General features: G+C 44.2%; 1 protein-coding gene across 1 annotated transcript in view; it reads left to right on the top strand.

Moving 5' to 3' along the window:
- Positions 1-14,458, top strand: part of EFCAB2 (EF-hand calcium binding domain 2) — a 145,933-nt gene extending 131,475 nt beyond the window's left edge. Inside the window, exons 7-8 of the mRNA XM_069545502.1 lie at positions 12,640-12,706; positions 13,651-14,458. Coding sequence (XP_069401603.1) covers positions 12,640-12,706; positions 13,651-13,693 — 110 coding nt within the window. The 3' untranslated portion in view covers positions 13,694-14,458. The remainder of the gene's footprint in view (positions 1-12,639; positions 12,707-13,650) is intronic.
- Positions 14,459-16,090: the final 1,632 nt, after the last annotated feature.

The following is a 16,090-nucleotide window of genomic DNA, read 5'->3' as shown; positions in this document are numbered from 1 at the left end:
CACTGTCTCCGGAGTGTCGCTTCCACTCTGCTATAATACTCACAACCTCCTGCCTAGCTTACTGCAGGGATCTCCTGACTCTCTGCCTCTAGCTCCACTCAGTCCAATCCATTCTTCACTTGCTTCAAGAAGCATCTTTTTAAACAGATAAGGTCATGGCACACGTCTTAGTGTAGCTTTTGTTAAAAAATGGCCCTGAGATAAGGATTCTGGTTCTTGGTTCATTGGGGAGGTAATCTCAGGAAATGGTACCATGGGAGTAGGGAGGTGGGATGGGGAAGGGAAGCCAGCCAGTGAGGGATGTGTTATCAAGCTGGGTACCAATGTGAGTAACTGGAACTGAGTCCTGCTGGGGGACCGGTGGAGTCACCGTGGAATGCGTGCTTCAGATTTATCCTACCTGAGGGTGAGAGAGCAGGGCCATTTCTGTCCCAGCTCTCATCAGGCTTGGTTGGGATCAGGGAGAGGAGCCAGTTCTGTAGCAGTGGATGACCCTCCTGCAGTACTTGGGGGAAGGGAGCCTGTGAAGCCCTCAGACATGGAAGTCAGACCAGTTATTGAAATGGTAAGGCTTTTCCAATAGTCATGTATGGATGTGAGAGCTGGACCATAAAAAAAGCTGAGTGCCAAAGAACTGATGCTTTCGAACTGCGGTATGAGAAAAGACTCTTGAGAGTCCCTTGGACAGCAAGGAGGTCAAATCAGTCAATCCTAAAGGAAATCAACCCTGACTGTTCATTGGAGGGACTAATGCTGAAGCTGAAGCTCCAATGCTTTGGCCACCTGATGTTGGGAAAGATCGAAGGCAGGAGGAGAAGGGGACGACAGAGGACGAGATGGTTAGATGGCATCACTGACTCAATGAACATGAGTCTGAGCAAGTTCTGAGAAATCGTGAAGGACAGGGAAGCCTAGTGTGCTGCAGTCCATGGGGTTGCAAAGAGTCAGACATGACTAAGCAACTGAACAACAAGGTGGGGCAGTGTGAGGGGCACAGGTAATGTCTCCTCATCACCCTCCTGATTAAACCCTCCACAGGTCCCCGCTGCCCACAGACAGCCTTTCCAGCCTCCTGTCCTGCTCCCTCCTGCAAGACCTTCCATGCACACTGGCGGGAACACAAGACCTCTTGTGCCTCCGTGCCTTACACGTATTGTTCTTGCCTCCACGTGAGCCTTCTCTTTTAGGCTAACTGATAACACTGAGCATGGATTGAGCATGGGTCATTTATTTATGTTAATTTAATGTAACCCTTATAATAACTTTACATATTTTCTAAAAATTACTATCTCCTTTCTGTAGGTAAGGAAATTGGGGCTCAGAGAGGTTAACTAATAAGCTTATTGGCACACAGCGAGCAGTGGCAGGGCTGTGTTCTGACATTCAGGTTCCTCTGTTCCAAAGTCTGTGTCGTGGGCTAACCACTACGATGAGCTGCCTCATGCTTGCGGACTCTGCTCACAGCAGTGACCTGTCCTTATTCCTTCTCACCCACTAGATGTTCTCTTCTCAGCTTCCCATGGTGTGCTGTACCTTTTTAGGTATATGCCTTTTTATAGCAGGTGTTATTTTGTAGCATAGTTACTTGTTCATTCATCTGACTTGCCTTTTAGTCTGTGAATCCCTTGTGTTTCATCTTGAATGCCTGGCCCATTGCATAACTTGGACTAAAGGCCTTCATTAACTTTTAAAATTACAATTAAGCTGAATTAATATTAAAATTGGACTTTCATTTTAATATCATGCACACAAACACTGAGGAAGATGTATGGCAAAACCAATACAGTATTGTAAAGTAAAAAAAAAAAGAAAGAAAACTTCTTTAAAGAAAAATAGAGGCCTGTTTTGACTCTTCTGGACACATTTTGCTGGGCAGGAAAGAAAGAGGCACAATAACCCTACTGGTGCAAGGTTTGGGTCCTCTGAAAAGCCCCTGAAATATTAGGTGGTTTTCGATCTAGATGGGGTTTCCCCTGGGGACAGAGGCAAAACCCTTGCTCACATCAAGGGACAGTCTGTTTTCTTCTTAGTTTATGTATAGAAGACCAAAACATTAAATAAAAAATTCCTTAAAGCTCTTAACCTCTGTGATTCAGAATGTGTTTTTAAAAATCGTGGTAAAAAATCACATAACATAAAATTTACCATTTTAGCCATTTTAAGTGTACAGTTAAGTATATTTACAATGTTATAAAACACATCTCCAAACTGTTTTCATCTTGTACGTCTGAAATGGTATGAAAAGTGAAAGTGTTAGTTGCTCCATCATGTCCAACTCTTTGCAGTCCTTTATATAACAGCTCGCCTTTCTCCGTGCCCTAGCCCCTGGTAACCACCAGTCTTCTTTTGTTTCTGTAAATTTGTCTACTCTAAATAACTAATGTAAGTGAAAGCGTACGTTATTTGTCTTTCTGTGACTGGATTATTTCACTTAGCATGGTATCCTTGAGGTTTATCTGTGTCACAGCATATGTCAGAATTTTCTTCCTTTTCCAGGCTGAATAATACTCCATTGCACGTACATATCATACTTTATTTTTTTAATCTGTTCATCTTGGTTGGGCTTCCCTGGTGTCTCAGTGATAAAGAAGCTGCCTGCCAAGCAGGAGACAGAGATTCGATCCCTGGGTCAGGAAGATCCCTTGGAGGGACAAATGGCAACCCTCTCTAGTATTCTTGCCTGGAGAATCCCATGAGAGAGGAGCCTGCCGGGTTACAGTCCCTGGGGTCACAAAGAGTCACAGTTTAGCAACAAAACAGCAACAACTTGGTTGCTTCCAGCTTTAGTCTATTGAGAATTATTCTGCTAACAAGGTGAAAATGCAAATATTTCTTCCAGAGCCTGTTTTCGGTCCTTTCAGACATAACCCAGAAATGGACTGCTGGGTCATGTGGTACTTCTGTCTGTGATGTTTTGAGGAACCGCCATACTGTTTTCCATGGTGATTGCACCATCTTACATCCCACCAATAATGCACAGGGCTTCCGATTTTTTTACATCCTTGTCAACATTTGTTTTGTGGTTTTTTGATAGTAGCCATCTAATGGGTGTTTATATTTGCCTTTCCCTAATGATTAGTGATGCTGACCATCTTTCTACATGCTTCTTGACCACTTGTATATTGTCTTTTGGAGAAATATCTATTCAAGTCCTTCGGTCATTTTAAAATTGGATTATTTGATTTTTTTGAGTTGTAGGAGTTCTTTGTATAGTCTGAATATTAGCCTCTTATCAAATATTCGAGTTGTGAATATTATCTCCCATTTTGTAGGCTGTCTTCCCCTCCACTGATTTTGATGCACAGAAGTTTTAAAGCTTGATACAGTTGTACTTGTGTGTCTTTGCCTTTGTTGCCTGTCCTGGGAATGTTGACAGGACATGTTTGAGTGAGGCTGGCCGGTGGTTTGTGGTCATAGAGAGGCAAGACGAGGAGGTGTCAGTGGACTACTCACCCTCCAGAGCTCTGCTGTCTTAAAAGTTTTTTGAATTCACATGGCCAAAGGGGTTTAAAGTTTTAGTGTGGACCTTCCATCCATCCTAAAGTGGGAGGGAGACAGCTTCTCACTGGAAGAAACTTCCACCCAGGTCCACTGTAATAGACTAGCCCATGGAGAGTTGAGAAAATGATACTTTTCTCTTTAATAAAAACAAAAGAAAAGAACTGCATGTGCAAACTTATAAAACCCTGACTACACAGTCAAATACTGAACCTACTAATAAGTATATCCTAGGAAAACAAAGACCAAAATACGCAAACTTTGCTGCTAAAAATTAACTTTATAATTGACTCTCTGGCAACAGGGGATAGAGAGAGAACAGCAAAGACATAAGAAAGGCAGAGGGGAGACAGCCCTCCCCCTCTTTCTTCACCCTTTCCTGGGTGGGTGTCTGGCACTCGTGTGCGCTGCGCTGAGACCACCAAGTGCACGTGGGTGGGTTGGTGCCGGGAACTGAGGGAGACCTGCAGAGGACGGAAGTGCCCGAGCCTCTGTCCACCTGCTGACTGCAGGACGGAGTGTTTGTAAAGGAAAAGCTTGGGCCTCTCACACCCTTGGTCTCCCATGAGTCATTTGTGGCAAAGGATGGAGCTACGAACAATTTCTCTGCAGTGCACTTGGACTTTTCTAGGGCTGCGAAAAGCAAGACTAATGAAGGTTACAGGAATCATTTAGTTTCATGACTTCTATTTTGGCTTCCTTACCTCTTGAAAATATTTCCAGTGCCTACTTCCTTTGTCCCTTTCCTCTCCACTTTGATAAAAGATAGCTTTTCCCTCCTGACTTTGAAATTTCCTGAAAAAAGAACATGCTACCTCTTGTACCTTAGCTCATTTAAGGGAACACAGACAGGGGACTTCCTGAAAGCCCTGTGGCCCACCTGCTGACCTGAAGGATTTGACTATCATTGTTTTAAATGGATTATCTTTATTACTTTAATTATTTCCTTTAAGGTCATCTTTAAGACTATTGGAGTTTTTAAAAGAGATATCCGTAGCTGGGTGAGAGAAGCTTACTGAAATTTGTATGTGTGTGTTCATACGTTTGGAGAGATGTGTAAAAACATGTGATTGTTAAACTTATTTTTCTTTTTTTTTTTTTTACTGTGGTAAAATATATGTAACACAAAATTCACCATTTTAACCAGTTTATGCGTACAGTTCAGTGGCACTAAGTACATTCACATTGTTGTGTAACTGTCTCTAGAAGTTTATTATTCGAAACTGAAGTTCTTTACTTATGAAACAATAACTTTTGGTCCTCACTGTACCCTTTTTTGAATGTGAATTTTATAACAATGGCTTAGATTTTGAAAAATGGGATACAGTTTACTTGATCCTTAAATAATGTCTGCTCATCATACTGTGTTTTTAAGACTATTTTTCCCATGCAGTCTCCCCCCACCCTTGAAAAGCACCTCACAGTGTCTTATAAGTCAGCCAAATGAGACACAGTTGAAATGCTAGTTTTATGAGGTTTCCAGGTACTTCTCCATAAAGATTCTGAGAAAGCTATTAAGAATGTACCTAGAGACCTCTTTTGTGGTCCAGTGGTTAAGATTCTGCACTTCCAGTGCAGGGAACACTGGTTCAATCCCTGGTTGAGGAACTAAGAGCCCACAGGCCATGTGGCATGGCCAAAAAATGAATGTACCTAGAATTCTGGAGCAGTAATGCAGCTCCTTGAGGAAAAATGCAATAGAAAGAGGACATTCCACTTAGAGATGGCCACTGAAAACATAGTGGTTTCCAGTCTAAAATTAACATGCCATTTATGAACATGCAATATGAACATTAATACATTCCGATTAATGTTCTGGAATATTAGCATATTAATCAACCCTGAATATTCACTGGAAGGACTGATATTGAAGCTGAAGCTCCAGTACTTTGGCCGCCTAATGCAAAGAGCCAACTCATTGGAAAAGACCCTGATGCTGTGAAAGATTGAGGGCAGGAGGAGAAGGGGGCCAGAGAATGAGATGGCTGGATGGCATCATTGACTCAATGGACATGAGTTTGAGCAAGCTCTAGGAGATAGTGAAGGACAGGGAAGCCTGGCATGCTGCAGTCCATGGGGTCACAAAGAGTCGAACACAACTGAGCGACTGAACAACAGGAGCAACAATAACGGTATTAAGATCCAACAGTCTGAGCATTAACCACATGCTAGACACCATGCTAGGCACTTTACTCACAAGACCCTACACTTGGCTAGTGTTCTCTGCCTCTTACAGTGGGAAAGGCTGACACACAGAGATGAAGGGCATGGTACTAAGAAGTGATGAAATGGGGATTCCAACCCAAATCTATCTGATTTCAGGGTCCGAGCTTATAGTCATCATCATTGTTAGGCCAACCATTGGTACACCATTTTATCATTCAGGATGTCTAGTTTGGAAAGAAAAGAGAGTTGATTTTGTACTTTTTAAAATTGAAGTGAAAATGAAACAGGAGCAATTTATTAGAGGAACATCTGAAAAGATGACATAAGGTTTTGCATAATACAGTCCCTGGTCTCACCTGCCAAGTGCCCTACTGGTCTGCATGCCGGAGTTCTTTTTTCTTTTTAATTTTTTTTTTAATTTTTTTATAATTTTAAAATCTTTAATTCTTACATGCGTTCCCAAACATGAACCCCCCTCCCACCTCCCTCCCCATAACATCTCCCTGGGTCATCCCCATGCACCAGCCCCAAGCATGCTGTATCCTGTGTCAGACATAGACTGGCGATTCGATTCTTACATGATAGTATACATGTTAGAATGCCATTCTCACAAATCATCCCACCCTCTCCCTCTCCCTCTGAGTCCAAAAGTCCGTTATACACATCTGTGTCTCTTTTGCTGTCTTGCATACAGGGTCGTCATTGCCATCTTTCTAAATTCCATATACATGTGTTAGTATACTGTATTGGTGTTTTTCTTTCTGGCTTACTTCACTCTGTATAATCGGCTCCAGTTTCATCCATCTCATCAGAACTGATTCAAATGAATTCTTTTTAACGGCTGAGTAATACTCCATTGTGTATATGTACCAAAGCTTTCTTATCCATTCATCTGCTGATGGACATCTAGGTTGTTTCCATGTCCTGGCTATTATAAACAGTGCTGCGATGAACATTGGGGTACATGTGTCTCTTTCAATTCTGGTTTCCTCGGTGTGTATGCCCAGCAGTAGGATTGCTGGGTCATAAGGCAGTTCTATTTCCAGTTTCTTAAGGAATCTCCACACTGTTCTCCATAGTGGCTGTACTAGTTTGCATTCCCACCAACAGTGTAGGAGGGTTCCCTTTTCTCCACACCCTCTCCAGCATTTATTGCTTGCAGATTTTTGGATCACAGACATTCTGACTGGTGTGAAGTGGTACCTCATTGTGGTTTTGATTTGCATTTCTCTAATAATGAGTGATGTTGAGCATCTTTTCATGTGTTTGTTAGCCATCCGTATGTCTTCTTTGGAGAAATGTCTATTTAGTTCTTTGGCCCATTTTTTGATTGGGTCATTTATTTTTCTGGAATTGAGCTGCATAAGTTGCTTGTATATTTTTGAGATTAGTTGTTTGTCAGTTGCTTCCTTCGCTATTATTTTCTCCCATTCAGAAGGCTGTCTTTTCACCTTGCTTATATTTTCCTTTGTTGTGCATAAGCTTTTAATTTTAATTAGATCCCATTTGTTTATTTTTGCTTTTATTTCCAGAATTCTGGGAGGTGGATCATAGAGGATCCTGCTGTGATTTATGTCAGAGAGTGTTTTGCCTATGTTCTCCTCTAGGAGTTTTATAGTTTCTGGTCTTACATTTAGATCTTTAATCCATTTTGAGTTTATTTTTGTGTGAGGTGTTAGAAAGTGATCTAGTTTCATTCTTTTACAAGTGGTTAACCAGTTTTCCCAGCACCACTTGTTAAAAAGAAAAAATATGGAACGCTTCACGAATTTTAAAAAGTGTCTTCTGAGGCTGTCTCTAGGTCCTTTCCTGTATACCTTTCCTGTGGAAGTCACCATGCAAAGCCCAGTGGTTGGCCAGAGGCCCATTTTTGCCATTCTTAATCAAGAGGGAATTCAGTGATGCTTGAAGAGCATGCCTGATTGGAAGGAAATCTATGGCAGAACTTTTGTTTCTTAGAAATCCATTAAAGGGAAATGCTATCAATCAACTAATTTCAATTAGTATTTAAAGAAATTGTTCCCCACTCTTTAGAAGGAGAGTTACTTCCTGGATCCTCAGGAGTGGCTGTTACAGCTGGGAAGGCAGTTCTCACAAATGATATGAGGGGTGTGCTCTTAAGTGGAGCAGTGTGGTGGGCAGGACCTGGTGACAACTGATGTATCATTCTCAGCCAGCTGTTTGCCACCTTGGATGTGTGTATCTAAGTCAATCTTTCAGTCACTCATTCATTCATTTTTTTGTTCATCAGTAAGCGCCTTCCTTGAGTGAGGCGTACCAAATTATGTAGTGGGCCTTAAAGATTAATCTGCAGAGCCTGCCCCCACAGGGCTTGCTGTGCAGTGAAGGGGACAGACATGCAAACAGGTGCATCACAACACTCATGGCCAATGCCATGGTCAGGCGATGGTCAAAGTGCTGGTGGAGCACAGAAGACAGCAGCAACCCCGGCTTGGGGAGTCTAGAAATCAGGAGGTGCCATCTGAGCTGGGTCTTAAAGGACAAGTAGGGGGTTCCCAGCCAAGTTGTGGGAAAGGGATGTTGTTTCAGGTGGGGATGGCTCATGCTAAGGCACAGAACTGGGGCCAGCCAGCTTGCCTGCATGCTACTTTGCTTCAGATGGGTCTGACTCTGTGTGACCCTATGGGTTATAGTCCTCCAGGCTCCTCTGTCCTTGGCATTCTCTAGGCAAGAATACTGGAGTGGGTAGCCATGCCCTCCTCCAGGGGGTCTTCCTGACCCAGAGATCGAATCCACGTCTCTTAAGTCTACCTGCATTGGCAGGTGGATTCTTTACCACTAGCGCCACCTGGGAAGCCCCAAACAGGTGCAAGCCTCAAACAAAGATATCCACCAAGGGCAGAAGAGAGTGCCTGGGTTTCTTGTTTCTATTTTGTACCGTAAATACAAAATCTTAATTTATATTTTTCTAAAGCTTTCAGCCACCTTAAATATCTGGCTAAAATCTTTCTTTGTCTTAATCTATAGACACAAAGATTCATGTTGTCAAAATAGCATGAATGCTGGTCTTGTAGAAATATTTTATGAACTAAATATCAATACATGGATGAACTGTATAATATCCTGGCTCTTTAGCTCTTCATTGTGTGTAGGGCGGTATAAAGTATTTGTTTTTATCTCTTTTCTTGTGGCTAATACTTACAAAGGCAGCAATGATCTTATCTGACATTCAGAAATATCCATGGAAAAGCCTCTAAGCACTGTAAAGAAAATTGCAGTTTTTCTTCATTCTTTTTTTAAAAATCAGTTTTGAGAAGCTCCCAAAGATATCCAGTGTGAAGCAATTTGCAGAGAGCTTGTTGTCACTCAGTCTGGCTTCCTTTTATTGGCAAATCATAACAGCAAGACTAAAGCACATCTGCATAGTTTTAAATATGCCTCAAATGAGAAATAATGACTACTAGGCAGGGAGTGGCTACTCAAGCAGAAGCCACAGTTACAGCACGCAGGAATGAGCAAAATTTGAATAATTTTGAAAGAATGAGGCAGGCTGCACTGCTCCATATTTACATTATATAGGCAAATTAAGGATCCTAAAAGTAAAAAAAAAAATCCACCATTTGCCATGAGAAATAGATGAGAAGGGAATTAGAACAAATTATGAATCTGCCTGCCAATACAGGAGATGTAAGTTCGATCCCTGGGTTGGGAAGATCCCCTGCAGGAGGGCAGGGCAGCCCGCTCCAGTATTCTTGCCTGGAGAACCCTATGGACAGAGGAGCCTGGCGGGATACAGTCCACGAGGTTGCAAAGAGTTGGACATGACTGAGCGGCAGAGCAACAGCAGCCCTTCCAGGAGGATCAGTAAATCTTGGGAGGAAAGAAGAGAGGCTGAGAGCAATGTGTGCAGGTGGATTGGGCCGGACTGCTGAGGCAGTGAGGCTTCCTGCTCCCCTCCGCCTGCCTCTGGAGAACTGGGGACATCCTACTTACCACCTTCAGGGCCATTTAGGAAACTCTGATTTATAGCAGATACTGTACAAAGAGAAAATTGTGCCTGCCTAGGGCCAGCTGCAGAGAAGGCAATGGCACCCCACTCCAGTACTCTTGCCTGGAAACTCCCTTGGACAGAGGAGCCTGGTAGGCTGCAGTCCATGGGGTCACTAAGGGTCAGACATGACTGAGCGACTTCACTTTCACTTTTCACTTTCATGCATTGGAGAAGGAAATAGCAACCCACTCCAGTGTTCTTGCCTGGAGAATCCCAGGGACTGGGGAGCCTGGTGGGCTGCCATCTATGGGGTCACACAGAGTCAGACACGACTGAAGTGACTTAACAGTAGCAGCAGCAGCAGCAGTAGCAGCAGGGCCAGCTGACCAGCTCCTCAGCTGGGAGAGGGGCCCGATTCACTAACTCAGTGAGGAGTTGGGCCCAGGTGGTAGAGAACTCAGTGCTCTCAGGTTACTGATGGCTGTGAGGTGCTGGCTGAGCCTGACTCATGCTTTCGGTCAGTGTGTCGGGGTGGGAAAATTCCATGTTGCTAAAACCATTAATATTCCATTTTTTTCCCTCATTTCGTTTGCCTGGTAGGTTTTTGCTCATACTATATTTCAATGTTGCTTAAGCATTTTGCTTTGGGTGCATCTCTTGCATACTCAGGCAGTGATGGTGACATTTCCAGCGATTGCTATAATTTTCGACTTTATATACAGAGACATCTGTCACTGAGAGCATTACATGAAAAGCGGCCAAGCTAGTTTCTGGGATCGGACGGCCCCTAGACGCTGATACATGAACTGTGTTGAGTAATGAGTCTGGGTGGATTTACAGGCTAAGGGCAAGTTTGACTTGCAGTCCACTGTACTCCAATGGGCTTCCCAGGTGGAACAGCAGAAGAGAACCCGTCTGTTAGTGCAGGAGACTCAGGTTCAATCCTGGGGCAGGAAGGTCCACTGGAATAGGAAATGGCAACCTGCTCCAGTATTCTTGCCTTGAAAATTCCGTGGACAGAAGAGCCTGGTGGCCTACAGTCCACGGGGTCTCAAAGAGTTGGACACAACTGAGCACACACACACACACACACACACTCCAAAACAACACAGCACCTGACCTTCTACAGAAGGTGGATGTGTTGACAGGAATAATATTAATGTGGCTTGAACTTGGGTTTGTCAAGTATAGACTTATATTTTCAAAATATTTAAGGCTAACACAAATCAAAATTAATTTTGTCAGTTACATTTTTATTCAGTCTTGAAAGCTTTATCGATTTGTATTAGTTATCATGAAACCCATGCAGTATTTCATAAGCAGAATTTTCAGGAGGTTTTATGTCCCTTTTTATAAACCTCTGATGAAAAAAACAAGCAACATGATAGGGAAATAGAAAGGTGTAGTTTGCACACTTTGCGTGCTCTCAAACATCGTCACCTGACTGACTATAGATGTGATCTTTGCTGCTCCGAGTAACAGAAAGCTCACCCCATAAAAAGGAGTTAATTGGCTCGTGTAACTGAACAGTCTAATAGTAGACAAAGGTGTAGATGCAGCCTGGCCCGCGGCTCGTATGTCAGAGTTAGTGTCTAAGTCTTGGTTCTCTTTCTTTGTGTTAGCTCCAGTTTCAAACCACCTCCTCTCAAGATGGCTGAAGGTAGTTCCTGGACTTTCCCTTGCAGAGATATAGCATCAGGAAACCCTATTTCCATCCCCTGTTTTGACTTTATTCTGACTTGACACCCTAAGGTCGTCTTGGGACCAGCACTGAGTAGCTTAGTTCTGGGCCAATACCCTGCCCCTAAAACCAACGGCTTTCCACGCAGTATATGGACTGTGTCAGGAAGAGGTACATATCTGAACAAAACTAGAGACTTTGGAGGCTGGGAGGAAATTAGCAAATATCTCTAGAGTCCCCATGCCTCTAACAGGAGGAAAACCAGCAGGTTCTGTCTTTGGCATCACCTACCACAGGTCCCTGGTGGCTCAGACAGTAAAGCATCTGCCTACAATGTGGGAGACCCAGGTTCGATCCCTGGTCAGGAAGATCCTCTGGAGAAGGCAATGGCAACCCACTCCATTACTCTTGCCTGGAAAATCCCATGCACGGAGGAGCATGGTAGGCTACAGTCCATGGGGTCACAAAGAATCGGGCACGACTGAGTGCCTTCATTTTCACTTTCTTTCACCACAGATCCTTGTAGGAGCATCACAGTTCTTAGGTTTCTTCTAGTTATTTCTTGATCTGATTTTTGCTTCCTTAATCCTTAATCTCCTCTCTACAGTCCTTGTGTGACTGTTTGCTTTTCTCCATATTCACCCAAACACAGAACATCATTCTCTTCTCCTAATTTGCTTCAATGTGTTCTAAGAGAGGCAGTGTATATGGCAGTCCTTAACTGAAGACTGGAGTAATGAGAATGAGTTACTTAGTAACACATTGCAGCACACTATTTAAATTTGAATGTAGCTCATAAAAAAGTTTTCTAGATGTAGTTCATACACCATAAAATTCACTCTTATAAAGTGTACAATTCAGTGGTTTTTAGTTGTTCGATCATCACCACTGTTTAATCGCATATCATTTTCATCATCCCAGAAAGAAACTCTGTATCCATCAGGGTTCCTCTTCGCTTCCCCCCTCTCTCCATACCCTGGCAACCAATAATCTGCTCTTTGTCTATTCTGGACATTTCACATAAATGGAATCATGTAATATGTGACCTTTCGTGTCTGGTTGCTTTCACTTAGCGTAAGGTTTTCAAGGTTCATTCATGTTGGAGCATTTATCAACTTCATTCCTTTTATGGTAGAATAATATTCCATTGTATGGGTATATATCATCTTGTTTATCCATTCATCTATTGATGGATGCGTGTGCATTTCCACATTTTAGCTACTATGAATAATCCTGCTATGAATGTTGAGGATATTAGCTTGTTTTAAAAATGTCTGTACCGCATCTGCTGTGGGGAATTTCTCACTGACTCTCTTCTCTTTGTACCCCTGCCTCCCTGTAGGTTTTGTACTCGTGCAACCACTGAAGTCAGCAGGGGGAGCAGCTTTTGGAATGACCAGCCAGAGTGGGTGTGTGTTGTGTTAAGTGTGGGGTGTCTATTGGCCATCTAAGTGGAGAGGTCAAGAAGAGAGGTGGGCATAGGGGTCTGGCGTCAGGGAAGGGGTCAGGGCTAGAGACATGAATCCCCGGGAGTCATCAAGAAATGGATGTACTTAGAGCTGTGAGTTTAGATGAGACCACCAAGCAGGGAGAGTGGATGGAGGGGAAGAGAGGACCAGGGATTGAACGCTGCCTGCTCCATCCCTAAGAGGGCAGGGAAGAGAGAGAGAACTTGCAGAGGTGCCCCAGGGAGTGACCAGTGAGGCGGGGGGAACAGGAGGGAGTGTGGGATCAGGGAGGAAAGGGTGACCAGCTGTGCAAGGCCCCACAGTTAGGAGCCTGCTCTGGTTTTTATCAATACCATCGTTGGGAGGAGGGAGAGAGCAGAGAACTCAAACTTCAAGCGTCACAATGCAGAGTGAAGGGTCAGTGTCTGCAATGGATAAACCAAGAGGCGGCAGAAAGAAGAGCACAAGCACATTTTAAAAAATGAAGCTAAATACCCCAAGAAGTTCAGAAGTTGCTCCAGAGAAGAGGGGCACAGGTGGGGGACAGGGGAGTGGGACAGAGGATTTGTAAAAACACTTTGGCCTATTTGACCTTCAACTAATGTACATGTACTTCGTTGATGAAGAAAATTTAAAGGACGCCAAAAAAAGAGGACTTCTGCACGTGTGCACACACACACACACGGGGACTTCTGAGTGGTGTTTCACCAGGTGAACACAGAGTCTTGCTGTGGCTGGGGGGCCTCCTGCCCTGGTTTGATGACTTCCTTCATGCGCCCTACAAGGCTTGGACACTTTACTCTTCATTCACTAAACTCTTTTCTGGCCCAGGATGGGTAGGGATAACAGAGGCTCCGGGGAAGAACCCGGGAAGGAAGTAACTGGAAATCTCTCCTTTCTCCCAGGTGCTGTTTGCTCTGCTGTCTCCCTTCTGCTGAGGGTGGGTAGAAAGTGGGGTGATGCCGTCTCACCCCCTTCCCTGTCACACTATAATCTCCCCCAGCACAGCAACCCCCTGTACCACCCAGGCTCACCAAAGACGATGTGGCCTCTCTACTTTGGGAAATGAGAATTCTCAGAAGACCAACAGAAACGCATGTAGAAAATGACTGAAATTACTGGTTATCAGGAGAAATGATGGCCTGAAGCTGTGGGAAGGGAGTGGATAGGTTGGAAGTGGGCTAAGATTCTCTAATGACGTGATGAGTAGCTTTTTGCTTATTTCCTGTGGCTTTTGCTCCAAATGAGAGGTTTCAATTCTCACGTGGTGAAGTGTGCAGTATAAATCCAACATTTATCACGCAGGGACTTCCAGGGAGGCGATTCAGAGGTCCCACCTGCATGATGAAGCGAGGTTAGGAATAGTGGCACCCAAACCAGAAAGAAGCAGAGAGTAGAGAAAGAAAACCGAAAGGTGGAAAGGGGACTGTTATGGACCGAATATTGATGTAGCCCACCCTCCCCTGTGTGATGGTGTTTGGAGGTGGGGCCTTGGAAGAAGATCAGCCACGAAGATGGAGCCCTCTGGAACGGATCACTGCCCTTAGAAGAGGCGGAGGGATAGATGGGCCTCTTTCTACCAAGCAAGGACACAGGGAGGGAGAAGTCGGCAGTCTGCAACCGGGGAGAAGTCGCCAGAACCAGATTTGCTGGCATGCTCATCTCAGACTCAGCTTCTAGGACGTGAGAAATAAATGTTTATTGTTTAAGCCACCCAGTCCATAGAGGTTTTTTTTTTTTTTTTTTTTTTTTATGACAGCCCACACTGAGACAGAGACTGACAAGTACAAGGTGGGAGAGAGGAAAGCCAAGTAAGATGAGATGATTTTTTTTTTTTTAAGAGTAATAGGAAGAGAGGAAACTGTCTGAAGAGTTGGGTTTGAGTGTTATTTGGGGACTGATACAATGGGTTAATGTACTAATTTCCTGTGGCTGCCATAATGAATTATCACAGACCTGATGGCTCCAAACAGCAGAAATGTATTCTCTCACAGTTCTGCCATTAGCCCCAAATCGAGGTGTTGACAGGGCCATCCTCCCGCCAAAGGCTCCAGGAGGGACCATTCCTTGCCTTGTCCACCTTCTGGAGGCTCCAGAAGTTCCTAGGCTTGCAGCAGCGTCACGCCCATCTCTGTCTCCACCTTCTCAGAGGCTGCCCTTGCCCCTACTTCTCCTCTGTGTCTATGCCTCAGATCTTCTACCAGTCACTGGACTTAGGGCCCACTCCAAGTCTAGGACGATCTCATCTTGAGATCCTTAACTTAATTACACCTGCAGAAGCTCTATTTCCAAATTAGGTTACATTTACAGGGGGGGAGCATTAGAATTTGACTGTATCTCCTGGGGTACCTCTAATTCAACCCACTACGGATAACTTACCCTTGTTTTGACTTAAGTGTAAAGGAGAATTTCTCAGGAGTATTGGGCAAAATTTAAAGTTCTTTTTCGGTTTTGTTTTGTAAAAAAAAAAAAAAGTAAAATGAATGGATAAACAGTAAGCTATTAAAAATCTGGAGTAGGACTGAGGGAAAAAACAGGCAATTGAGAACCTGAGAGGGAGTAGAAACCTATGATAAGAGTTCAGCCATTTTTTTCTGTTATCTCATTGGATTTTGTGTGTGATCATAAAGGTGACATGCAGCAGGCATAGAGCAGGGAAACAAATACGATCCTGACGTTTCCAGGAGTCCCTGTGCCCAGTGATTTTCTAGCTATATATTTGACTCACATAAATGATTGTCATATCTGTTCACTGACTTAACAAACTCTGAACCCTGATGACGTGTGTCGGGCCCCAGGAGAGGAACCAATAGGGATGCGACTGACCAGTGCCCTTGGTGAGTTCATGGTCTGATAGGAGAGAAGGACCTTCTCACAGGAAAGGAGCCCACATGAGACAGATGCGGGGATTCAGGCAAGACAGTGCAGCTGGGTAGAGGGCTCAGAGAAGGGCTTCCTGGAAGAGGTGGCATTGAGGAGGGTTGTTGTAGAAGGGAGGACTGAGTGTGTGGGGGAATGATAGGAGGAAGGCCATTCTAGGCAAAGGCAAAACAGATGCATGAAAGGTTGCCAGTGTGTGCGGGGAAAAATGAGGGTCTCAGCTCTGTTGGATGTTAGGGTTTGTGGAAGAAAGTAGCAGAGATTAAGTGTGGAGAGGCTGGGTTGGCACCCAACCATGAAGGGCCCTGAAGGTCATGCAAAGGAGTTTGTTGTGCGGATGCACTGTTCTCAGGTTGGGAGGGAGCGCACAGCCCCGGGAGGGCGGTTTGAGAGTCTCCAGTAGAGGGTGTAGCTGGAAAGAGCCCCTCCAAAGGGTGTAAAGTGTCTGCTGGGGCATCCTCCTCC

The sequence above is a fragment of the Ovis canadensis genome, chromosome 12 (genome assembly GCF_042477335.2).
Source record: "Ovis canadensis isolate MfBH-ARS-UI-01 breed Bighorn chromosome 12, ARS-UI_OviCan_v2, whole genome shotgun sequence".
Classification (NCBI taxonomy): domain Eukaryota; kingdom Metazoa; phylum Chordata; class Mammalia; order Artiodactyla; family Bovidae; genus Ovis; species Ovis canadensis.
The sequence above is the reverse complement of the archived record's forward strand: the minus strand, read 5'-3'. Positions and strand labels throughout refer to the sequence as shown.